Source organism: Simochromis diagramma, unplaced genomic scaffold (genome assembly GCF_900408965.1).
Source record: "Simochromis diagramma unplaced genomic scaffold, fSimDia1.1 OVJJ01000302.1, whole genome shotgun sequence".
Taxonomy (NCBI): Eukaryota; Metazoa; Chordata; class Actinopteri; order Cichliformes; family Cichlidae; genus Simochromis; species Simochromis diagramma.
Genome location: NW_024386792.1, coordinates 6,783,195 through 6,808,666, shown reverse-complemented (window position 1 = coordinate 6,808,666; position 25,472 = coordinate 6,783,195). Strand labels below are relative to the sequence as shown.

The 25,472-nt window shown below is 36.9% G+C and overlaps 4 protein-coding genes and 1 long non-coding RNA gene across 14 annotated transcripts in view; 1 reads left to right on the top strand and 4 right to left on the bottom strand.

The window, feature by feature from the left end:
- Positions 1 to 25,472, top strand: part of LOC120728860 (ecto-ADP-ribosyltransferase 5-like) — a 66,006-nt gene that overhangs the window by 25,373 nt on the left and 15,161 nt on the right. The gene's annotated exons all lie outside the window — the stretch shown is intronic.
- On the bottom strand, positions 176 to 4,842 carry cldnd1b (claudin domain containing 1b). The gene is made up of 5 exons (XM_040024110.1): positions 4,715 to 4,842; positions 3,958 to 4,412; positions 3,544 to 3,645; positions 3,180 to 3,317; positions 176 to 1,564 (listed from the first exon to the last, which is right to left on the bottom strand). Exons 2-5 carry the CDS (start codon positions 4,181 to 4,183, stop codon positions 1,344 to 1,346), a joined length of 687 nt encoding a protein of 228 aa, XP_039880044.1. The 5' UTR covers positions 4,184 to 4,412; positions 4,715 to 4,842; the 3' UTR covers positions 176 to 1,343.
- On the bottom strand, positions 7,349 to 8,755 carry LOC120728862 (ecto-ADP-ribosyltransferase 5-like). The gene is made up of 4 exons (XM_040024109.1): positions 8,711 to 8,755; positions 8,513 to 8,608; positions 7,706 to 8,424; positions 7,349 to 7,470 (listed from the first exon to the last, which is right to left on the bottom strand). Exons 1-4 carry the CDS (start codon positions 8,738 to 8,740, stop codon positions 7,401 to 7,403), a joined length of 915 nt encoding a protein of 304 aa, XP_039880043.1. The 5' UTR covers positions 8,741 to 8,755; the 3' UTR covers positions 7,349 to 7,400.
- LOC120728865 lies at positions 9,490 to 10,649 on the bottom strand. The gene is made up of 3 exons (XR_005694794.1): positions 10,505 to 10,649; positions 9,719 to 9,766; positions 9,490 to 9,603 (listed from the first exon to the last, which is right to left on the bottom strand). It is a non-coding gene; the product is annotated as an uncharacterized LOC120728865 (long non-coding RNA).
- LOC120728857 (ecto-ADP-ribosyltransferase 5-like) lies at positions 11,797 to 24,601 on the bottom strand. Of its 10 annotated transcripts, none has more exons than XM_040024084.1 (10): positions 24,375 to 24,601; positions 23,506 to 23,582; positions 22,694 to 23,412; positions 22,369 to 22,416; positions 22,239 to 22,286; positions 22,112 to 22,159; positions 21,961 to 22,008; positions 21,804 to 21,851; positions 21,662 to 21,709; positions 11,797 to 14,693 (listed from the first exon to the last, which is right to left on the bottom strand). In XM_040024084.1, the coding sequence occupies exons 2-10, from the start codon at positions 23,563 to 23,565 to the stop codon at positions 14,612 to 14,614; spliced, it is 1,149 nt and encodes a 382-aa protein (XP_039880018.1). In that variant the 5' UTR covers positions 23,566 to 23,582; positions 24,375 to 24,601; the 3' UTR covers positions 11,797 to 14,611. The 10 variants fall into 10 exon arrangements, with proteins under 10 accessions (XP_039880018.1, XP_039880020.1, XP_039880023.1 ...); XM_040024085.1 differs by lacking the exon at positions 11,797 to 14,693 and adding an exon at positions 21,173 to 21,566 and having other exon boundaries at positions 24,375 to 24,599; XM_040024086.1 differs by lacking the exon at positions 22,112 to 22,159 and having other exon boundaries at positions 24,375 to 24,597.

Here is a 25,472-nt window from a genome sequence, read left to right as displayed (position 1 = left end):
TAAGAGGTCATTCATTTTAAATTTCGATAGAACAGTGGCAGTATGTCCTCGTAAGTGGATATCAGGCCCTTGTAGAGCAAAATTTAGTATTTTGGTCTAGACAACCCAAAATGTGATGTCCACATATGTGAACACCGGGTCCTAGGAGGTTAAAAGGGATTACATGAAACAAAGATAAAAGTCAGCAAATGCCAAATTTATTAAGACATAATCAGTACAGTGTGCTTCTGGATACATAAAAACATTTACAAAAAGCCAGAGTGTATACACGTCAGACATGTAACAAATCATTCTGACACAAAACATTACAGTTTGTTTTGTTCAGTGCTGACATATTGCTCATTTTGGACTTTTATACACACAAAAATGTGTAAGTGGTCACAGATTCAAGAGGATTTGAACTTTTTGGAAAATTTGATTGTTATTTTAAAAAGTCACACTGAAACGCTGACATACTGTATCAACAGTAAACATCTGAAAGCTTACCAAAGCAGTCAGACAAGTAACTGTTTGAAAGGATGGGAGAACCGACTTAAACTCCAGCCTGCAAACATTTAGGTGGTGTTGAGCAGCAAACCCTGTGTAAAATGGCAGTATAGCAGATCATTTGGGGCTTAAGGTCACAGGTTTGTGTGGCATCACTTTAGCTTTTTTGTTTGTCTTTTTAAATATTCAAACTAACTAAATTAATACATCTAGAAACAGGCAACAGATGAGTGGTCACATTTGTGATGACACTTAGAAAATACCACAGGCTGAAATGAACAATCACCACAGACGATGATAAAAAGGCATGCACAGGCTGGATATTTTAAATTATGCAAAAACAGAACTGCAGGAAAAAAAAAAAACGTAAAACAAATAAAATAAACTCTTGTTTAATATTTTTTCATGCACAGAGAAAGCTACCATGTCCTGGATAACTCCAGGTGTGAAGTTAAGGGCAATGTGGTGAGCAGCTTCAGAAGAAAATGGCAACCAAAAAGAAGGCAATAAAATAATGCACAAAAAAACATGGTTAACACCAGAAATAGTAAGTGATCTGCAACCCTTAAAGATTAAAACCATTAAGAACATGCTTTGGGTAAAACACAGGTTAGAAATGCAAGAAAAAGCACTGGTTAAATAACTCAAATGGTATTAAACCAACACTCCTTTCTACAGGTCTGAGATACTGTAAATTAGTTTTCTTTTTTCCTTTTTTTAAGTATGAAAATTCTGTTACAGATGAAGTGAAAAGCACCCTTTATCCTAGTTACATCCTCTCCTAACAGGAAACCATTTTCTGAGGATGTAATGAAACCCGTAAGCTGTCTTAAACTGTATGATTGTCAGTCTCTCTTTTACGCTACCCTGTAAGCGGTCATGCGAGTGTAATTTTTGCGGTGACTTTTGGCCGCCCACAGGAACAGAGCAGCTGCCATCATCTGCAGAGGGAAGGATATGAGGGCAAGGTAAAGAGACCAGCCCAAAGTGCCCTCCACCCCATCAGGCAGAGGGAAATTCTGGTGGACCAAATCCACCCCGGCCAGGAAACAGCAGACGGTGCCCAGAGAACACAGACCTGAGGAGTCAAAAGCAGCGATGAAGGAACGGGATGAGATCATGTAAACATTTATGTTTGTGGTCATTTGGATCTTTAAAAAAAAAAAAAAAGAAAAAAGGACTAAGCTTCTAATGCAAAGCAGAAACAAATCTAGCAGATGAACTCCACCTTCATTGTACTCTGGCTAAGACCAAAGTAAATGAATGAAAGCAGAGGGAAGGTTTTTGTTGAACAAATGTTCTGTGCAGTGGTTTTCAAAGTGGGTTCTGGGGACCCTCAAAGGTCGTCAGTCTCAAAGCCTCAGGAATAAGCACCGCTGGTTTTGGATGATTTGCATACATTTTGACTTCTGTTGTGAATCTTTGTAGAGACTACGATGTAACCTGGCTGACATTGGTGCTGACATTTATCCCGGGGCAAGTGCATTATTTGTTAATTGCCGTGTGGTCGTGTCCGAGGGTTTTACACGCACTGCCGGCCAAGATCAAAACAAACAGAATTCTGAGACTTTTTTTCCCCTCCCGGGTCCCCACTCTTTATTATGGTCAGTTTTTTATGGGGCAAACATATTTGTCCCTCAACTTTTTCCACTTCTTCCCTCATGTCAATTCCAATAGTTTCAACAAACTCCCTCCAGGAACTTGCTGACAATCATACCGATGCTATGATTGTTTTTCTCGCACTGATAAATTAAGTAAATAAGTAGCTGGAAAGTCACAGGAGGAATCGATGGCACTAAACAGGACAATCACAGTGGTTGCAGGCTGTGTGAACCAGGCGTGTAGTTACATTTCTAGGAAGGTGCACATCAGGTTAAGCTGTACGTTATGGTGTAGAATTTTATAGGGTTCTGGGTATCTATAGCCCTAGTAAGCCATGCACAGCTGAAGCCGAAAGTCACTACAGAGGGGTGTACTACCAAGTATGTTCATAGCCAGGATTACTTTGTGTAAGCTAGCTTCACAAAAGTTAAAGGTCCACTCAGAGATAATAGGTATCACACTGGTGGGCATTGACCATCTTTGTTCAACCGGGCTTTGTGCTTCAGGTTCTCACATAAAAAAGGTCATTTGACGCATCATTGGACTCCTCTTCAAAATGGATTGGCTGAATCAATCGGAGATGTTATCAGAGAAACGGGTAACAGGGACGTAAATGTAACAATATGGTGGGGAAAAGAGGATATTAACACTTGCTGCTCTGTGTTTATTTCTACCCTATAGCTCCAACTCTAAAACTTTAAACTGGATGCAGTGAAACATTAAAGGTTTCTCACTATGGTCAGTTAAAACACTGTCTCAAAGTCATGTGGAGTCATGTGTATAAAGGGCATTTGGAAATCACCTTTTAATCACTTTTTGTTGCCTGATCAAAGAGACACTAATTGTATTGAATGCACCTGTAACTTGTAAGTTCAAAACTGCATGCCAGTAGCTGCAAGTCCAGCTGTGCAAATGACATTCAGCAGCAGATAAGGACCAACCATTCAGTCTGCTTGACCTAGAACTGATTGTGCCACTAGTTTTTGTCAACATTACTCATGCAGTAAAAATAGTAAGAAATTAAACTGTCAGTTCAGAAAAATGCAAGATATTATAGTTTTTATGCTCATAAATGTGTGTGTTTCTTTCACCTGCAAGAAGATGGAGCACTCCCACACAGAAGGTCGGGGTAAAGCTGCGGCACAAGCAGGCACAGACCCCAACGAGGACACTGAGGAACACCAGCGCCAGAGACACCAAGGGCAGCAGAAACTGGCACCTCCACAAGTCTGCACAACAATCATTACAGGTTAAACTCAAACTCTGTCAATAATTTCTAATGTTTAACAAATGATGTGCGAGTAAAGACAGTGAAGGGAGCAGATGTGACCAAGATGGGTTAAAAAAAAATGTAAGAATCGCTCAGTAAAATGGAAAAAAAAAAAAAAAAAAAAACATATTTTATGAACTACAGGTCTCCCTGGATAGATTGAGGGAGAGTAAGGATACACTCACATGTTCTTAGCAGGTCTTCTTCTTCCTCATTTCCAGGTTTATACTTTGTACCTAACTGATCAGAAAGACTAAAGCTTGAGCAGCGGGTTTCCATCTTCCGATCTAAAGCCAAAAAAGTCAGAGAACACAAATCCAACTAAGTCTTCTCATTAATTAACAATGTAAAGCATTTAACACGGGACTGGGCATTATAACAATCAAGTGCACTGGTTAAACCAATGCTGAGTGCAGAACAGTCAGTGACGTAAATCAATGTGCAGAATTAATCTAAATAAAATTCCTTAAAGTTAAAAATGGAGTTTAACAGACAAATCTTGTTCCAGATTTTCTTCTTAAATTTAGAAGGCAGCACTATCATCAAACAAAGTATTGGTCAGTGAGGACGCTGAACAGGTGTGCCACTGTGAGTAATACCTGGAGATTTGAACCAGTATGAGGGGCTGGCTACCAGGATACACCTCCACCATAGTGCCCGAGTGCCGTTGGGGAATACGGGTTCGCTGTGCGTTGTATTATTAACTTCTGGGGTATTGTACTCATACCAGTGCTGAGTCCCCACAGCCACGGAGAGGTACACCGTGGCCAGCAGGCTCAGCACGGAGCCGATAACCAGAGCTGTGGCGTACCGGTTATCCACCATGGTAGAGAAGAAGACAGCTCCTTAGGAGAACAAACACAGTCTGCAGTGTCAAATGAGGTTTGGCTTCCTGAGATGGAAGGCTAACAATTAGTTGTCGGCTTGTTGCTTTGGCTCCACGGCATGTGGTCAGTAGGCACTGGAAGTGTCACAGTATCCGAGCATTGTGCTTTCTTCAGTTAAGCTGCATGTTTGCTGCAGTTTCGATTAGGTCCACAGAAGCGTTCACAGCCTGCCGAGGAATCCAACATAAAAAATACATAAGCAACAAGTACGCAATACGAGGTGGTTAGCGTCGTTTGTAGCTTAATTAGCCTGTAATTAGTGATCATAACTGCTTTGTACCCATAATTAATGTTATTAACGTTAACTCTGCTTCACATTGCTAACAATAACAAAGTGTTATTGTCAGGAAGTTAGCATCCTACTTGCCAGCTAACGCTAAACATAGCTTCTTGCAGCAGAGTGCGACATTATCGAGTTATTTAACAGACACCTGAACGTTACAGATTTCACTCGAGCTCTTTTTTTTACCTCATTATTGGCCAAAACCTTCCAGTTATAGCCTTATCTTATCTTCTCTGCTCTATCAATTTGTAGCTGACCACCGCCTTCTTCTTCGCCTGTTTTTTCTTCTTCGTTTGATGGAATGAGTTTGTGCATTATGGCCACCTTCTGCTTCGGAGGAGAGGTGTCGCGAAATCTGATGATAATCCCAGGTAAAAGAGTTCGCAATAACAGTATTGTCGCGATATCTGTGGAAAGGGTGACGCTTTAATAGTAATCAGCCAGATTCAGACATAATTTTAAAAAAAAAATCATAATTCATAGTATAAAATATGTTTTAATTATGAATGAATCAGACTAACGCAAGAGAGCGTTGGAAACTGAATGTAGAAACCATAACCAAGCGAAGTGCCTACAAACTATAACAATTATAAATATTACATAATACATTTGAAACTACACTTATTTATAAATGTAATCTTTTAATTGTCGTGGTTGTGGTAGATATTGCATCACATATAGGAGACCAGACACTATTCAATTTATGCTTAGTTCAATTAAATGTGATTTGTATGGCACCAAGTCACAAGAACAGTCATCTCAAGGTGCTCCCAACCAACACTGCCTTGACACAAACTGTTTAGGTTCAGGAATAGTCACAGATATGTATGCAGTTGGTAAAACCTCAATTTTACTCCTAAAAAACTTTAACACACACACAAAACCTTTTCTAGTCTTAGTTAGCATGCTTCAACATGCTGAACAGAAAATAATGTGTTTGTGTGTTATTTAACCCAACATGTAACTGGTGCTGGCAGACCCTTTGTACATATGAATAGTAAATCACTTTTTCCTCCATCATCTGACCTGCTGCCAGACCAAACCACTGGCTCAGTCTTAGCTGTTCCCAATCCCATAGTCCTGACATGAGCCAGCCCCACTGATACCTAAAGTAGGGGAGTTGTCTTTTGTAATAATAATACATTGTCATTATAAGCCACATAAAAAGAGCAGTGTAAGTGCAACTGCATATATTTTGCACACTGTGACTGTTGCAGGTGGTGAGATCTTTCAGTAAGCTAAATCAGTTTAAAAGCTATTTGAGCTTCACTAGGTCTCAAATCAGAAACATATTTTATTTTGCTAGACTTTGTTAGAAAATTAATATCCAAATGATTATTTAAGTTATATTTGCCAATACTTTATATAAAAATACAAGTTTTTCTTTTCTTTTACACCATTTAATAGATGAGAATTTAAATTTACTTACCAAAAACTATACACATATGTACCAGTCAATGTAAAAAGAAAATCTAATAACACTATAAATGGATAACACATATCTCATCAATCTTCTAAACATCTTCTCATCTTCTTTCTAAACAGAAAATTGATCCATGTTTGCAGTATTAAAGTGGCGGGGTCGAAAGTGATATATTTTTCATGGGACTCCAGATCCCTGGTGGCAAAAGAGGTAAAATCAGTCGAAAAGTCCAAGGTGTTTGTCTCAAGGAGGGCTATCATTTAAAACAGGCTACATCAAACCACATGTGTGCAGCCTGGGACAAGCAGCCTGATAACAAGCAAGGAGCCTCATGGGAGATATTTTTCCTGCTTTACCAAACTGCTTTAAGTTACCTGGCTGAAGATTAAGTTTGCACTCTAACATGTAGTGGTGGTGTCTTTATGAACTTCTAACAGGAATGACACATAATGCCTTCTCCTAAAGATTAAACGTGACCCTTCACATCAAGCTGCACAGAGACCCAATAAAAGGCATCATTTTTTATCGGGTTATATCTAACACATTATATTTTTACATTAATGCTTTCTGAGAGTTTAAAATGTTTTCTTAAAACACCAAAAGTCTGAATATTTGCAACAAATTGTACAAAGTTTATATCCTAGTTGTTTTGTTTAGTAACTTGAAACTAGTGAGCTTATTTGTGTAAACAAAAAAACGATGTGATCCTGTGAGAGGTTTGAACTAAAAATTATTTCAACTAACCAGTGAGAGCAGATTCTTTAATACTCAGTATATGTGGAACTTTACCAATGGTATTTATTTTACTGATATTTGGGCACAATTACATGCAAAAACAAATAAGCCACCTTTAGCAGTAATAACTTGAAGTAATTATTTTCTGTATGATGTTATCTGTCTGTCACATCATTGTGTTGATCTGTGGAACCCAGTACTTAAAATCTGGACTGGCTCTCTGTTTAAAAAGTCTAGTCTCTGATCCCATCGATACTACCCAGAAGGCAGTGCAGAGCTAGGATGGAGCCAAAGGGTGAAAGTATTCACCCAGTTCTGCCTATCTATCCTGCCTACTCTGATAAAGTATCTGGCCCTAGGTAGCCTTGCAGGTCCGGTATCCTACTTTACTTATCTTTACTTTAAAAAAAAAAAAAAAAAAAGAATGTCCACAATTTAGACTTTTTGAATGCTGGATATTTTATTAGAGCAATTTAACAGGAGAAAAGCTCGCTTTTCATACTCATTTACCCATTTGCATCTCCCCTCTTTCACTTTTATCTTTAGACATCCAATCACCATTGTTGACATACAATCACATGACTTCATAATACAACAGAACCAGGAAACAATATTTGATTATATTTCACAGATACCACATTCTGCCATATAAACTATGCAAAACAATTACACAAATAAGCAAAGCAATATTGTAGAAAACAATAACTGTTTTTACTAAACAGATAAGGATAAGGCTGCAAACACTAATACAAGCCACAAGGTGGAGACAACAGCTTGAGGAGACCTGAAGACATGGAAGCAAAGCAGAGAGACAGATTATTACTACTAATAATAATAATAATTTACTTTTTTTTGTGTGAAGTATTTTTATTATATTTTTATTATCGAATTGGCACATGTGACATGTTTGTATCTCCTTTAAATATTTAAATACTAGTTCAACTAACAGTTCCAAGCTTAATATTTGAAGAATGAATATACAAAAAAATTCACTTTAATTGAGAGAATATGAATCTTACCGTGAAAACATGTAACAGTTGTGTGAGCTTTTCAGTCCCGACTGTTTCAAAACAATCTCAAGGTATTCGTTACCATCCGATGTAGTTTTTGTTTTCACTTGTTCCACAGTGAAAACTTCTGCTGGAGATAAGAGTATTTCATCCTGTTCTTGACCGCACACATAGTCTTTCAGGTTGACAAAGAAGCAAGAAGTGAGATGTAAAATAGTACTCTCATTGACATGTTTAGGTCTCTTTAGCGCTTCATAGTCTGAATAAGCTAAAGTGAAACTTGTAAATCTCACTGTGGAGCCTTTCTGTGGTTGGTTTTGACCATCTCGAAAAACATAAAAGTTCTTGCACTCCTTTGGCTTCAGCAGCCTCATGGAGTCCATCAGCAGGAAATGAAGAGACTTGAAGTTGAAGTGGTTTTCATAGATGCTAACATTTCCACCCATTGTCTCTATTGCTTTGTTCAGTGTGTTTATGAAAGGCCGGTCTCCTTTAAGATAGACTGAAAGTGCAGCACTATGCTCTTTTCTTCCTTGAGGGATGTGTTTTGAACATTCGTTACTTTTATTCCACGCTTTCTGAAATCCTTCACTGCTGCTTAGTTCTTGTTTTAACACGTCTGACTCGATGAACTTCTTCATGGCCTCTTTGCGACATCCTTTGTACTGGTCATCTACAACATCTGTGGTCTCTTGGACATCCAGTAATCTTGTATCCTTTGTGGCCACCTTTAATTGATATATCACATTTAAAAACCCATTTTTAAATTTATAATTTTTCTTACTTTCTAATATTTGTTTGAATCACGATTCTTACTTTGCTGCAGGCAGCTGTGAAAATTATTGCAGCAAGCACTTTTCTTCTGTTCTCCATTTTTTGGCCTCTTTGTGTTCTACAGAGTGCAAGACAGCCCTGAAACATCAAATATGGATAGAGAAAGTTCGGTAACACTTTACATGGTCCAGAAACTTGGAAGTGACAAAATCTAAAAGACTGAAAAGACTAAAAACTTACCTGAAGCAGGGAGAACAGCAAGGGGCCCATCAAACTGCAGGAAAGCGAAAGCGAGGGTTTGAGGAACTGGAACAAGTTATCATACAGCGCAGCCCTTTAGTCTTTCCTGTGTAAGAAAGTAACTTTTTCTGCTTTCTGCTTTAGTGAGGAACATTACTGTGTTCCTGTAAGCTGGTTCAGGTTTAGCCCCTTTAAGCTCGACCATAAATTATCTTTATATCTCTGATCTAGCATGGCTTCAGTATAGCTCATGGGGGCAAATACCTCAGTACCTCTTCAATGCAGACTTTATAAAAAATGAACTGGAGCCTCACAGATGAATATAAATAACATTTAGCCTTTACAGCAAATGTGTGTGTGTGTGTGCGCAATCAGCTTTTATTTCATTGATGTGTAGCTTAATGATGAGTGTTACATTTAGACAGTAGTTATCGCCCTGCTGCTGGACCAGCGATGTAATATGTTTTCAAATGTAACATAAGAAAAAAAAAACTTACTGATGTCTGAAATGTCTGTGTGATAAGATTAAATTCATTGCAAAGCATTTTACATTTTATATGCTCTTTATTTGTCAGAGAAATGGAAAGATACATCAAGGTGTGGTTTCTTTAGAAGCAGGAAGATAATCACTAACTCAGGAAACACACTGACGGCATGTTTATCGTAAAAATCCGCTCCCTGAAAAATCGTCACTGAGGAATATGTAAAAAGTGAAGAAGTTCACTAATGTTGAGAGAAAGTTCAATAAAGAAATTGATGTTGAATTTAGTTTTATGGATAGAAAATTTCAGTTTTTCTATCACAGTCACAGTTCATTGATAGTTAAAGAAAACAAAGATAAGGCCGCAAGCACTGACGCAAGCCACAGGGTGGAGACAGCAGCTGGAGGAGACCTGAAGACATGGAAACAAAGTAGAGAAAGAGATTATTGTAACAGCCATCCATCCATTTTCTGCCACTTGTCCGGCCTGTAGATATGGAAATAAAACTGTAATAATAATAATTTACCTATCTCTCTCTGTGACAGCTGTGAAAGGTTCCAGTTCTCCTGAGACCCTGAATTATAAGCAGAATATAATACTTTAAGCGAAATGTGCTGATGTGTGCGTTCGTTTACTAATGCTGTCAGCATTATCAGGCCAAACTATTCAAACCACATCCAAAACACTACCAGGGTTTCATAATCCTGTTTGGGTTTTTTCACTTTTTATGTCACCTCATGCTTTCCAGCTGGGAAATCTTTAAGTTTATCAAAACCTCGAGTATAATCCAGTCATTACTTTGTATTTACAGCATTTGTTCCATCCTGTAACGGAGCAACAGGCTGTTTTATACAACACCAATTATTTTCCCCGCTTGTTAGAAGTGTTCAGCTACATTTTTTAAAAAATAATTAAATGCCTATTGAGACAAATAGGTATATTTTACAATTTTCTTGTGTGGCTTGTGAAGTATTTTTCTTATATGTACTTTGGACAAGTTAAATGTTTGTATCTCCTTTGTGTGTTTAACACCACAATGAAAATTATTTAAGCGCTTCAAAGCTTAATGTTTGGGAAATGAACCTACAAAATATTTCATTTAATTCTTATTCTCATGTATATATCTCATGTATATCTCATGCACATATCTTTCTACGTAGCACTTTTAATTCTTATTCTTATTTTTATATCTTTATGACACTATGTTTGCACTGAAGCACCGCAGCAATTTCCTAATGTTGTAAACCTGCTCAACATTTGGCAATAAACCCCTTTCTGATTCTGATTTTAATTGAGATAATATGTGTCTTACCTCGGAAAGATAAAACAGTTGTGTGAGCTTTTCAGTCCTGAATGTTTCAAAACAATCTCAACATATTCTTCACCATCCTCCACAGTTTTGCTATTTACGCCATCCACAGTGAAAACCTCTGCTGGAGATAAGAGAAATGTATCCCCTGCTTTAGTGCAAGTGTGTTCTTCCAGGCTGACAAAGAAACAAGATTTGATATTTAAAATGATGTCCTCATACAGATCATAATAATTGTTTGGCTCTTCATAGTTTGAATGAGCTAAGGTGAAACTTGGAAATCTCACTGTGGAGCCTTTCTGTGGTTGGTTTTGACCACTTAGCAGAACATAAAAGTTCTTGCACTCCTTTGGCTTCAGCAGCCTCATGGAGTCCATCAGCAGGAAATGAAGAGACTTGAAGTGGAAGTGGTTTTCATAGATGTTAACATTTCCACCCATTGTCTCTATTGCTTTGTTCAGTGTGTTTATGAAAGGCCGGTCTCCTTTAAGATAGACTGAAAGTGCAGCACTATGCTCTTTTCTTCCTCCTGGAATCTGTTTTGAACACTCGATGCTTTTATTCCACGCTTTCTGAAATCCTTCACTGCTGCTTAGTTCTTGTTTTAACACGTCTGACTCAATGAACTTCTTCATGGCCTCATCACGGCATCCTTTGTACTGGTCATCCACAACATCTATGGTCTTTTGGACATCCAGTACTCTTGTATCCTGCGCAGTCACCTTTAATTGAGGTGTATCACATTAAAAACTCATTATTTAGTGAATAATTTTTCTAACCTTCTAAAATTTGTTTGTATGAAACACATTTCTTACTTTGTAACAGACAGCTATAAAAATTATTGCAGCAAGAAGCATTTTTCTTCTGTACTCCATTTTTTATCCACTTCTTTTTCTAGAGACTAAAAGAAAGCGTTGCAGGATCAAATGTGGGTAGAAAAGAGTTCTTCAACACTTTTCACAGTCAACTTGGATTTGGAAAGATGTAAATCTAATATTTGTTTGGTTTTCTTGGAATATGTCAACTTAAAAATGTAAATGTTGAAAAGACAGAAAATCACATACCTGGAGCAAGAACCAAAAAAAAAAATAACTTGTCTTAGCAACTCACAGAAAAGAGTCTATCCAATTTCTGAGCAGCAATGAGCACAACACGCTCTGGGGAGTAAAATAAGTTATCCTACAATGCAGCTCTACAGTTTTTCCTGTAGAAGATTGTAACTTGTCACTGTGGGAAATGGTGTCCCCTTATTGGTTCTGCCTCAGCTACTGAGTTCCTGTAAGCTTTTTTTTTTTTTTTTTTTTTTTTTTTTTTTTTTTGGCATAACTGGTGAGGCCAAGTCCCACAGTACTTCTTCAATGTAGACTTTTTCTAAAATTGAAAAAAAAAAAAACTCAAGCAGTTCCATGCCCACTTTTAAATTTTGTATTTTTTCCCCAAAGAAAGGGGTTAACTACAAAATTGCATTTGTTACTGTTTGCTAAAGCTAAAGCTCAGGTCGGCAGAGCACTTTGACAGCACTTTTTATTACTAAACTCTACAATTTGGGCTACTATTAGGTGGATTCACGCAATGTCAGGTTTAGAAGACAGTCAGTGAATGGTAATTTTGTTGAATAATAGTATTAGTAATGATGAAAAGAAGATGATAACTAAATTAAAACTAATTCACGAGGACAAAAACTATGATGAAATGTAATGACACTTAAAAATTAGATAAAATTGTTCTGGAGAGATAAGATCCTATTATAACTAATGAAGTTGTGTAGAAAGGCAGGATGAGTTTGGAAGTCCTTGTGTAGTAAATTTAGACAAAAACATTTTGATCCACCCAGGGTGGGGAGGGAGGTTCAGCTGACTAAACCTACTGTAATCTTATGATATTTAGTAAACTAAAATTAGACTAAAGCTAAAAAAAAAAAAAAAAAGCTGTTTCTATAGCTATAATAAAACAAAGTAAAGTGATTTCAGGATTGGTGGTCCAGACATGACTTCAATTCAGATGTTTAAAGTTGTGAATAAGCTAACAAAGACATGTTTGGTGTACTCGATTTAACATGCCTCCAGAGCTTTTAAAAAGGTCCCAACAAGTGATAATCAAACAGTTGCTCCCCGCATGAGGTGGAAACCTGTGTCTGTCTGTGTGTGTTGTGTGTCTGTGAGAGAGAGGCTTTTGTATCACTTAATTATAAGTGTTACATTTAGGCAGTCATTACTGCCCTGCTACAAACCTGTTGGACTTTGTAAACGTAACACAAGGAAAAACAAATGTATTTGTCTATTTGTGTGATCAGATTATATTAATTGCAAAGCTATTTCAATTTTCCATGTTGTTTATTTGACCGGGAAACAGAAATTCCTGGTGTCTTTAGAAGAAGGAACATTTGCTGCAAGTTATTCCCATCTCTCATTTCTTATCATCCTTTTAAAGGCGCACAATACTTGACAAGAAATAACAAAGTTTGCAATATATTTTTCTAACATGCATAAAAACAAGATGTAAATTGAGTCTATAATTCATAACATAAGATAGAAGCAAAAATCAAAATTGCACAATACTTTGGCAGCCTGTTGTAACACCATATTTGGCACATACCACAATTTGGCAAATAAAGTGCCAAACAATTATATGAATAATCAAAGTAGAATTGTAAATAATAACACTCGATCGCAGTTGGTGTATTTCTAGTTACTGTTGACTGCAGCTGCACATGAGCCTGAAATTTGAAACCTGAACTTTATTTTGCACCCCTTTAATATCTTTATCAAATATTCTGAAGTAATGAAGTCTATAATTCATAGCATAAGCACAGAAGCAGAAAATTACTACTAAGACAAAGTTATTCATCACAATCTGTCAGATAACGTCCCAAATAATTGTAAGTAAAAATTTATTTATATAACGCTTTTCCCAGATAAAAATCACAAGGTGCTCCACAATACAAAGCATGAAAATACAACATATAACAATGTAAAACAATAAACACAACAAACTAATTGAAAGCTTGTCTATATCAAAATGTATCCAACTGCTTTTTAAAAGAATCGGTGGAGTGAGTAACAGGGTAAAAACAGTGGAAGAGAATTCCACAACTGTGGTGCCACTGCCTGAAAAGCCCGATCACCACGAGTCTTAAATAGAGTATGTGGGGCCACCGGCAGTCTCTGACCTGATGACCTTAGAGATCGGGAACCGGAATATGGTTTCAGCAGGTCAAATATGTACTGGGGCGCTTGAACATGTAGGGCCCTAAAGGTTAGAACTAAAAAATTTTAAAAGAAATGTAAACCTTACAGGCAATCAGTGAAGGGAGGCTAAAACTGGAGTAATATGAGATCTTTTGTTGGTGCCTGTTAAGAGTCTTCCTGCAGCATTCTTCACAGTCTGAAGACTATTTAAAGCTGATTTCTTAAAACAAGTAAAAAGACCACTGCAATAATCCAAATGGGAAGAAAAAAAAAAAAAAAAAAAAAAAAAAAAAAAAAGCATGAATAATCATCTCAAGTTCAGCCTTTGACACCATTAGTCTGAGTTTTGAAACATTCCTTGGATGATAAAAACAGTTCTGGACCCGCTGTTTGGAATGTTGCTCAAGGGAAATGGAGCTGTCAAATATGGCACCAAGGTTTCTAAGGCTCAATTTAACAGAAGGCTCTAAGAAGCTGATATGCTGCCTAATTTCTGAAATCATATTGTCTGGAGCAATAATTAAAGTTTGTTTTATCACAGTTTAGCCGGAGGAAGTTGTCGTTTAACCATTGCTTGATTTCTGTCAGGCAATTACTTAAACTAGACAAATTATAAAGCTCAGAGACTTTAAAAGAACAGTATAACTGAATGTAATCTGCGTAGAGATGATAGGACATTATTGCAGCCCCCCCATTTAATTTGGCCTAGGTGGAATATATATAAAGCAAAAAGAATTGGACCCAGGACAGATCCCTGAGGGACCCCACAAAACAAAACTGTTGATTTGGATCACTTGATTCATACAAACTGTAAAAGGTCTTTCAGATAAGTATGATGTGAATCATTTTGACATTGTATGAATAATTGCAGCAATATTATAGATGATAAAACCCAGAAAACTCTGAATGATAACTGTTTTTGCTAAACAGCTAAAAAACAAAACAAAGATAAGGCCGCAAGCACTGATACAAGCCACAGGGTGGAGACAACAGCCGGAGGAGACCTAAGGACATGGAAACAAAGCAGAGAGGGGAATTATTGTAATATTCATACATGCACACATTTTCTGTGTGTGTATGTATGAATATTACAAGCAAGTTATAACAGATGCGACAAACATTTTATTATATGCACTTACATCTAAAATTTATTTTTTTAAAAATATTTATATCTTTAAAAATATTTTGAAGTTTGACTTTGCATTTTGATACTAAACATTTGTAAAACTAACATGGAAATTATCAAACTTTTTCCACTTTAATTGAGAGACTGTGACTCTTACCGTGAAAAGATGTAGCAGTTGTGTGAGCTTTTAAGCCCCGAATGTTTCAAAACAATTTCTACATATTGAGAATCATCATCTGCCTCCACAACTTTGCTATTTATGTCCTCCACAGTGAAAACTTCTGCTGGAGACAAGAATATTTCATCCTGTCCTTGACCGCACACATAGTCTTTCAGGTTGACAAAGAAGCAAGAAGTGAGATTTAAAACGACCTCCTCATACAGATCAGTTTCACTTTTTAGCTTTTCATAATCTGAATAAGCTGAGGTGAAACTTGGAAATCTCACTGTGGAGCCTTTCTGTGGTTGGTTTTGACCACTTAGCAGAACATAAAAGTTCTTGCACTCCTTTGGCTTCAGCAGCCTCATGGAGTCCATCAGCAGGAAATGAAGAGACTTGAAGTGGAAGTGGTTTTCATAGATGCTAACATTTCCACCCATTGTCTCTATTGCTTTGTTCAGTGTTTGTAATAAATTGTGATCCCCATTAACATAGACTGAAAGTGCAGCACTATGCTCTTTTCTTCCTCCAGGAATCTGCTTTGAACACTCGATGCTTTTATTCCACGCTTTCTGAAATCCTTCACTGTTATTTAGTTCTTGTTTTAACACATCTGACTCGATGAACTTCTTCATGGCCTCATCACGACATCCGTTGTACTGGTCATCCACAACATTTGTGTTATTTAGAAAATCCAGTAGCCTTGTTTCCTGTGCGGTCACCTTTAATTGAGATTTATCACATTTAAAAAAACATTTTTAAGTGAAGAATGTTTTAACCTTCTAATATTTGTTTGTGCAAAACTTAATTCTTACTTTGTTGCAGGCAACTGTGAAAATTATTGCAACAACAAGCACTTTTCTTCTGTTCTCCATTTTTTTGTCTTCTTGTTCTTCTACCGGCTGAAAGAAAGCACTGCAGGATCAAATGTGGTCAAAAAAAAACAGCTCTGTGACATTTTACATACGAAGGACATACACTAAGTCTGGACTGGATACTACAGTTCTCTGTATTTGGGTCTTGAACACTCATCTCTCCATTGCATTCAAAATTCAAAATGTTGCTGCAAGTCATTTAACCGATATTAAAGGGTCGATTACGTCACTCATGTACGTAGTCATGATTACATAGCTTAATTTTTTACCTTGGCTTTTAAGTTCAGTTTGAGTCCCATCAGGGGTTATTTTATGTTGTGATGCCTTATTTTTTACTTTGTTTTGAGTTTTAATTCATTGTCTTCACTTTATTGGTCTTACTATTGACATGTGCCATCCAAATAACATTAAAATTGACATTGACACAGTCCAGTAAATTTGAATCTGGCAAGATTTAAATTAACAATTATCTTTTCTACCTCCTGGAATTCAGCAAGTTAAAAAATTTAAATGTTGAAAAGACTGGGTACATACTTGAAGCAAGGAGATTGAACTCATATTAGCAACTGCTGGGAACCAATAAGAACAACAGCCTGGGAAGTGAGACAAGTTATTTTACAATGAATTCCTTAGTCTCAGTCTAGTTCCCAAAAGCTTGTTCAGATTTGTTGCACAATGATTTATAACCACAGTATCACTTAGATAATTTAGCCACTTTAAGCCCAGCCCAGTGATAGCATATCTTTGTATCTCTGTTCTAACATGATTTTAAATACCTCAGTGCTTCTTCAGTGCAGTTTTTGCCTAAAGTAAACAGGAGGCACCAGCAATCATAGTTGGAAAATCTGGGTATCTTGAAATTGAAGGAATGAAAATGCACCAAACAATGTGAATAATCTGGTCTCACAGAACTGTTCACCCCACTGGGCAGTAACAAATTAACTTAACTGAAAACACTCTGATGTTGAAATATCTGTCCACTTCTACATTTTTCTGTTTTGCCCACCTGAAGAGCTAAACTAGAAACTTGGAAATGTTGAAACATGCCCTGATTCAGCTTGGATGAAACATGCCCACTGACACTTTTTCAGTGCACTTTATATTTCACCCTGCTCCACCCCGACCTTGAAAAATGACTGACAGTCAAGCACCAAATCTTGATTTAATTTCTTTAGTGGAGAGTACTCACAGACATCGAGCAGAGGTCTATACTCCGATTGCAGCTGATTTTCTGGAACTGTCAGTTGTTTCACACTTCTGTCTGTAGCATTACAAAGGCTGGTACACATTCAAATCCTACTCTGCCTCTCCACTCACTCTCCAGTGTCTCCCAGTGTCTCTCATCCCGCCCACTAAACCCTTTTTAGTCCTCTGGCTGATAGAGGTCTGTCCTGATTGGTTGATGCCAGTGTCCTTCAAGGCCATGAGCTCACACAGGTGTGAGCACTAAAAAATCAACAAATTTGCAATAAAAGCATGCAATAAAATTCACAACAGTTAAAGATGAACTCATGCAATACAAAAAACAAACAAACAATAAATCAATAAGAAGACTTCCCTGACAGCGCTGTTGTTGGCAATATCATCATCTGCTGGCTCAGTTACAAATTACAAACCAGTCTATCCTACAGCCTTACCAACACATTTGAAGACATTTGATACTTTATATTTAGACATTAAATGCTATTTTGTAGAGTTTTATTTGTTTATCATTAGATCAAGATTAGGATGTTTCTGGTCATAAGTCTGAATATTTGTAAGAAATTGTGCAAGCGTTATAAGTTGTCTTTTTTTAGTAACACATAGGTAGTGGGCTTTTATTACGCAGCATATATGGTGCTTTAAAATGGGACTTCATTAAAGACTTCATTACAATAGTCACAGTCTAATGGAAAAAATGTCTTTGCATAAATGTTTTGGATTTTCACTCAGTAACATCACATTTTTAAAGGTGTTTACTGTATTTTATAGGAGAATTGTTGCACATTGTCAGGTGTGTCTGTCTGTCACAAAAGTATCCTATAAACATTCATTATTATTTTTACTTTAACCAGCAGGAGTAAAACCTTGAAGTCATATGCAAGTGTTATGGCCCTGTCCATAATCTGTTTTGGTGGCTGTTGTTGTCTGTGCCTTTAAGTCTTTGCAGGTTCCGGAGTGGATGAGCTGACGGCTGCTGATTGGTCCCCTGGCAATGTGATCTTCTTCAAATCCCTCACCAGCAGTTGTCCTGGGGCAGCCACTGACAGCAGCAGCAGACCTGACCCTGGCCTCCAAAAACCTGAGACTTTTGTGGCTTTTCTGAGTTTTGTATATAGTGTGTACATTAGTTTTCATTGTAAATAGCACATTGTAAATAGCACTGCAACAGAAGGGGTGAGCTGCCGTATTGTTTTTCCTTGCACTGTTTTCTCCTGTTTATTTCAGTTAGGGAGTTAGGTGTAGCGCTTGTCTTTTGTTTGATGTTTGATTTCACATAGGGCTCTAGATAGCACCTCCTCCTGACTTAGCTTGTTTTGTTTGTTATTTTGGCCTTTGTTCACCCTGGAGCTTCATTTTTGCAGTGTAGAGAATAAATCACAATTCACTAAGAAATTGGTTTTCCCTCTGTGTATGGTTTTGGGGACCAGGGCGGGGCAATCTTTTCAAACTTGTGTTGCGTTCCTGTACCCCTAGACTGGGGGCGTAACAGCAAGATCGTATGCTGATAGCATTTAGCTCTACTGTTAAACTTTTCGAACTGTGGACTCGTAGCTTCTTTTTAAACTGTAATAAACTGTTTTTGTCTTTTGGATGCTCACCTGTCCTTCATCTTTCCTCATGTTTGGTGTCTCACTCTTAATTCTAGTCTGCACTATTAATCTCCTGTGCTCTCTCCCATCTTGGTAGTAAAAAGAAAGCAGTCAGCATGTGCCAGTCAAGTTCTAATCAAATCTGTAATTCTTGATGCGATGATTTGATATTTTTTCCCACCATTTCCTGATAGTCTGAATAACTTTGGTATGACTAATTAATTTGTTTTGTGAAGACTGTCTTTTCCCAACTGTTGTGAGTACAATAGATTTTTCAGAATTGTATATAAAAGATTATACACATATTTGCAGTATTGAATAAAGTAAACAGGCAGCTCTTGCACAAAGCATCAGGGATATTAAATTTCATCAGTTTATTCTGGCTCTACTTGTAAATTTTGTAGTGCTGTCAAAATTAACGCGTTAACGCAAATTAAGCCGCCATCACAGTAAACGCGATTAAGATTTTTAACGCAATTAACGCGTCTGGAGTGAAGAATGACTCAAAATCCCTGAAATTTCTCTTTCAACGCATTTCGGGCAGTTTGTCCAAGTAGAGTTACCTTCGCACATGCGCAAATGGGCAGTTGATCTGGTAGTGACGGGCAGCTGAACAAATCAACTCAATATGGAAGATGATAAACGCACATTGGCCCTCTTGATGGGAAATTTGTGTGTTAAAAACAATAACAAGGCGGAACAGTCGACAGACATAGTATTATGCACATTGTGCAAGAAGGATTTTCCTTTTCACTGAAGCACTTTCAGCTGAAAATATCACATTGACGCGAAGCATACGTTAGTCGGGGATGCTGCAACACGTTGACTGACACAATTGTCAAGTGGATTGCAACAAACTGCAATGCTATTAATATCGTTGAGAACACGCGCTTGACGCAGCTTTGGTTCCTCTTTTCAAGGACTTGAAGTGCCTCCCCAAGAATGACAGAGAGAGAGTCGATAAATGTTTCAGTTTTTTTGTTAACATGAATGTTCAAGATGTTCAATAAACATGTTAAGTGTGTATATTTTCCCTTTTTCTCGAGTCTGTTTGCTCATGCAAAATGAAATGCGATTAATGTAGAATAGAAATTAATGGTATTTAATCATGATTAATCAAAATTAATTCACAGTAACCCTGTGATGAATCTGATTAAACACTTTAATTGTTTGACAGCACTAATATATATGATATACTTACCTATTAGTATATAGGTTTTTTTATGTTTTATTTCACCGGAAATAACCTGTGTTAAAAGACTGAAGAAAACTATTCAAATTCTCTTTGAATGTAAGCATACATTCTTTGTGTTTATTCTGCATTTACTCCATTATATTGCATGAATGTCAGTTACAAGCTTAAATATAAAGTTGAAAAAAAAGTAACTGCAACCAGGATATTGATCAAGTAATTGTGATTAATCAAAATTAATTACAGAAAATTGTGCGATTAATTAGTTATTCTTTTAATCTATTGACAGGACTAAAATGTTCATGTCTTTGTTTACTCACACAAACACGCTCTATATGTAGTGAGGTTCACTGTTTCTCAGGGGCTGTGATTAACTTCAGTGTCAAAAGTAATTTACTGATTTTAATGTCTTTAAATGACATTTTAGTGACACTGTTGTTGAAGGTGTTAATATGTTACCTGTGTTTCATGTTTGTACATGTAAATTCAAGTGTGCTTGCTGATGTAGTTACTGTTAGCTGCATGTGCCGTGTGAACTGTGTGATTTTTCTGTATATTTGTGTATTAACAGTATTTAGGTATTATATTTAAAAAATTTGTTGCTGTCTCGCAGACAAATACAAATATCACTTAGCCTTTACAGTGAATGTTGGTGTGTGTGTGTGTGTGTGTGTGTGTGTGTGTGTGTGTGTGTGTGTGTGTGTGTGTGTGTGTGTGTGTGTGTGAGATCATCTTTAATACCAATAATGTGAAGTCTAGTGATGAGTGTTAGTAATTATTGCCCTGCTACTGGACCAGTGATGTATTCTGTTATTTAGTTTGGAGAATCTGTTGGAATTTTTAAATGTAACATTAGAAAAAGGAAAAAAAAACTTATTTGTGGGTAAAATGTTTGTGTGATCAGATTAAATTCATTGCAAAGCCTTTTATATTTTGCATGTTGTTTATTTGACAGGGAAACAGAAGCAGTTTGGCAGGAAGAGCATCAGCAACTGTTTAGGACAGAGCGCTGTCGTAGGTCCTTCAAATCAGTCAAACTGTCAGTCAAGTGTAGTTTACTGTAGCAACATATATAGTAAAAAATACTTTTCTATAGTATTTTCGTTTTTGAATTGTACACTAAAGACTGTAGCTGCACGTGAGCCTGAAACGCAGTGTATTTCACACTAACCGGCTCGGACAGTCTCGGTCGTTGTGTCCGTGGGCAAGACACTTCACCCGTTGCCTACTGGTGGTGGTCAGAGGGCCCGGTGCCGCCAGTGTTCGGCAGCCTCGCCTCTGTCAGTGCGCCCCAGGGCGCAGGGCGGCTTTGGCTACAATGTAGCTTGCCATCACCAGTGTGTGAATGTTTGTGTGGATGGGTGGATTACTAAACGTGTAAAGCGCTTTGGGGTCCTTAGGGACTAGAAAAAGCGCTATAGAAATACAGGCCATTTACTATTTACTAACTTTCTGCATCCCTTTAAAATCTTTATCAAATATTCTGAAGTCATGAAGTCTATAATTCATAACATATGACAGAAGCAGAAAATTGCTGCTAAGACAACTAATTCAACACAGTGTGTCAGATAACATGTAAAACAATTGTATGAATAATCAAAGCAATATTGCAGATTATAAAACCCAGAAAACTCTGAATGATAACTGTTTTTGCTAAACAGTTAAAGAAAACAAAGATAAGGCCGCAAGCACTGATACAAGCCACATGGTGGAGACAACAGCTGGAGGAGACCTGAAGACATGGAAACAAAGCAGAGAGACAGGAAGAGATTACTGTTGTTGTTGTTTGTTGTAATAATAATAATAATAATAATAATAATAATTTACCTGTTTCGGTCTGTGACAACTGTGGTAGTCTCATGCACTCCTGGAACACTGAATTAGAAAAGACAAAATAAATCAACTGATGATGATAATAATAATAATAATGATAATAATAATAATAATAATAATAATAATAATAATTTACCTGTTTCGGTCTGTGACAACTGTGGTAGTCTCATGCACTCCTGGAACACTGAATTAGAAAAGACAAAATAAATCAACTGATGATGATAATAATAATAATAATAATAATGATAATAATAATGATAATAATAATAATAATAATAATAATAATAATTTACCTGTTTCGGTCTGTGACAACTGTGGTAGTCTCATGCACTCCTGGAACACTGAATTAGAAAAGACGAAATAAATCAACTGATGATAATAATAATAATAATAATAATAATAATAATAATGATAATAATAATAATAATAATAATAATAATTTACCTGTTTCGGTCTGTGACAACTGTGGTAGTCTCATGCACTCCCGGAACACTGAATTAGAAAAGACGAAATAAATCAACTGATGATAATAATAATAATAATAATAATAATAATAATAATAATAATTTACCTGACTTGCTGTGTGACAGTTGTGGTAGTTTTCTGCCCTCCTGGAAGACTACATTGGAAAATAAGAAATAAATCAACGGATAATAACAGCAATCATAATAATAACAACAATAATAATAATAGTAGTTTACCTGAATTGCTCTGTGACAGCTGTGGTAGTCTCTTGCCCTCCTGACCTCCTGAATTGGATAAGCAGAAGAAAATACTTTAAGTAAAATGTGCTGACACATTATCAGGCCAAACTATTCAAACCGCACCCAACTCCACTGGAGAAGTATCGTCCCTGTTTTTGCCACTTTTCCCCCAGTTATTACTGTGTACTTACTCCATAAAAACCAACATAAAAAACATATTTATATATTTAACATCACACTGAAAGTTAACTTTGCAGTTTCAAGTTTAATATTTGTAAGATAAAAACATTTTTCACTTTAATTGAGAGAATATGAATCTTACCGTGAAAACATGTAACAGTTGTGTGAGCTGTTCAGTCCTGAGTGGCTTAAATCTATCTCAAGGTATTCGTCACCATCCCATGTAGTTTTTGTTTCCACTTGTTCCACAGTGAAAACTTCTGCTGGAGATAAGAGTATTTCATCCTGTTCTTGACCGCACACATAGTCTTTCAGGTTGACAAAGTAACAAGAAGTGAGATGTAAAATAGTATTGTCATTGACATCTTCAAGACTCTTTAGCTCTTCATAGTCTGAATAAGCTAAAGTGAAACTTGTAAATCTCACTGTGGAGCCTTTCTGTGGTTGGTTTTGACCATCTTGAAAAACATAAAAGTCCTTGCACTCCTTTGGCTTCAGCAGCCTCATGGAGTCCATCAGCAGGAAATGAAGAGACTTGAAGTTGAAGTGGTTTTCATAGATGCTAACATTTCCACCCATTGTCTCTATTGCTCTGTTCAGTGTTTGTATGAAAGGCCGGTCTCCTTTAACATAGACTGAAAGTGCAGCACTATGCTCTTTTCTTCCTCCAGGAATCTGTTTTGAACACTCGATGCTTTTATTCCACGCTTTCTGAAATCCTTCACTGTTATTTAGTTCTTGTTTTAACACATCTGACTCGATGAACCTCTTCATGGCCTCTTCACCACATCCTTTGTACTGGTCATCTACAACATCTGTGCTATTTAGAAAATCCAGTAGCCTTGTTTCCTGTGCGGTCACCTTTAATTGAGATTTATCATATTTAAAAACACATTTTTAAGTGAAGAATGTTTTAACCTTCTAATATTTGTTTGTACAAAACTTAATTCTTACTTTGTTGCAGGCAACTGTGAAAATTATTGCAACAAGAAGGACTTTTCTTCTGCACTCCATTTTTTGTCTTCTACAGGCTGAAAGAAAGCAGTGCAGGATCAAATGTAGTCAAAAAACAGCTATGTGACATTTTACATACGAAGGACATACACTAAGTCTGGACTGGACTACTACAGTTCTCTGTATTTGGGTCTTGAACACTCATCTCTCCATTGCATTCAAAATTCAAAATGTTGCTGCAAGTCATTTAACCGATATTAAAGGGTCGATTACGTCACTCCAGTTTTTAGCAAGTTTACATTGGATGCTTGTCCATTTTTATATTGATTTGAAGATTCTTTTACTTGCTTTCAAATCTTCAAATGTTATGGTGCCAACTTTTAAACCAAACTGCTAAACTTACATGATCCGAGAAGAGCACCAAGATCATCTGCCCAGATGTTTTAGTGCAGCCGAGATCTCGATTTAAGCATAGAGAGTTGAATCCACTAGACTCTCATATAACAGGTCATTTGATATTCCTACTGCAGAGTCTATGTAGTCTTTAAATCCTGTCTTAAAACCACATTTTTTCTTACCTTGGCTTTGAATCTAAGTTCATGTTGAGTCTTATCAAGGGTTTTTTATGTTGTGGTCTCTTTATTTCAGTTTGTTTTTAGTCACATAATATTGTAATTGTTTGCATATATAATATATTGTATTGTCTTAATTGATTTTGCTATAGAAATATGCCATATAAATAACATTAAAATTAACATTGACATTGAAATTTGAATCTGGCAAGATTTAAAATAACAATTATCTTTTCTACTTCTTGGAATTTGGCAAGTTAAAAAATTTAAATGTTGAAAAGACCAAAAGGTACATACCTGAAGCAAGGAGATTGAACTTGTATTAACAACTTAGCGAAAAGAGTCGATTAAACTGCTGGGAAGCAATGAGAACAACAGTCTCTGGGAAGTGAAACAAGATATTTTACAATGAACTCCTTAGTCTTAGTCTAGTTCCCGAAAGCTTGCTCAGATTTGTTGCACAATGATGAGTAATACTTACATCATTGAGCCCATTTTAAGCCCAGCCCAGAGATAACTTATCTTTGTATCTCTGTTCTAACATGATTTATGTATGTATTTATTTAGTATGATCGTGGCTCAAGAGTTGGGAGTCAGAAGGTTGCCGGTTCGAGCCCCAGCTTGGACAGTATCAGTCGTTGTGTCCTTGGCAAGACACTTCACCTACCGCCTACTGGTGTTGGCCAGAAGGGCCGATGGCGCGATATGGCAGCCTCGCTTCTGTCAGTCTGCCCCAGGGCAGCTCTGGCTACAACTGTAGCTTGCCTCCACCAGTGTGTGAATGTGTGTGTGAATGGGTGGATGACTAGATGTGTAAAGCGCTTTGGGGTCTCTAGGGGGGACTAGTAAAAGCGCTATACAAATATAGGCAATTTACCATTTCAAATACCTCAGTGCTTCTCTTTACTAAAGTTAACCGGACGCATCGTAGTTGGAAAATCTGGGTATCTTAAAATTTAAGGAATGAAAAGTCACCAAACAATGTGAATAATCTGGTCTCACAGAACAGTTCACCACACTAGGCAGTAACAAATTAACTCAACTGACAACACTTTCATATTGAGAGATGTCATGATCTACCCACTTTTGAAGTTCTCATTTTTGGGAAACTTGGAAATGTTGAATCATGCCCTGATTCAGCTTGGAGGAAACGTGCCTCCTAACGTAGGTTTCCAGTGAACTTGTGTGATGGTACTTTTTATTTCAAAACTTTTCAGCTTGAGTATGAGGAAGTGGGTACTACTGGGCAGATTCGAGGCATTCGTAGAAAATCATATACTTATATTTCTGTGGAAACAACATCCTTCATATTTCCATGAAGCCTGTTCTTTAAAGTGTTTTGAGTGCTCATGTACAGTAGAAACACACCACTCTACTTGCCACCTCGCCAAGTGC

Bases quoted from the DNA above. Each gene is read 5' to 3' on its own strand.
- cldnd1b (XM_040024110.1), bottom strand. From the start codon at position 4,183: ATGGTGGATAACCGGTACGCCACAGCTCTGGTTATCGGCTCCGTGCTG. The intron at 3,318-3,543 runs GTGAGTGTATCC...ATTGTTGTGCAG, and splicing joins AGAAGACCTGCTAAGAACAT to ACTTGTGGAGGTGCCAGTTT. The intron at 1,565-3,179 runs GTGAAAGAAACA...TTGACTCCTCAG, and splicing joins AGTGCTCCATCTTCTTGCAG to GTCTGTGTTCTCTGGGCACC.
- LOC120728862 (XM_040024109.1), bottom strand. From the start codon at position 8,740: ATGGGCCCCTTGCTGTTCTCCCTGCTTCAG. The intron at 8,425-8,512 runs GTAAGAATCGTG...TATCAATTAAAG, and splicing joins TCACAGCTGCCTGCAGCAAA to GTGGCCACAAAGGATACAAG. The intron at 7,471-7,705 runs GTAAGATTCATA...CCATGTCTTCAG, and splicing joins AACTGTTACATGTTTTCACG to GTCTCCTCAAGCTGTTGTCT.
- LOC120728857 (XM_040024084.1), bottom strand. From the start codon at position 23,565: ATGGAGTGCAGAAGAAAAGTCCTTCTTGTTGCAATAATTTTCACAGTT. The intron at 22,009-22,111 runs GTAAATTATTAT...TTTCTAATTCAG, and splicing joins GTTGTCACAGACCGAAACAG to TGTTCCAGGAGTGCATGAGA. The intron at 21,852-21,960 runs GTAAATTATTAT...TTTCTAATTCAG, and splicing joins GTTGTCACAGACCGAAACAG to TGTTCCAGGAGTGCATGAGA.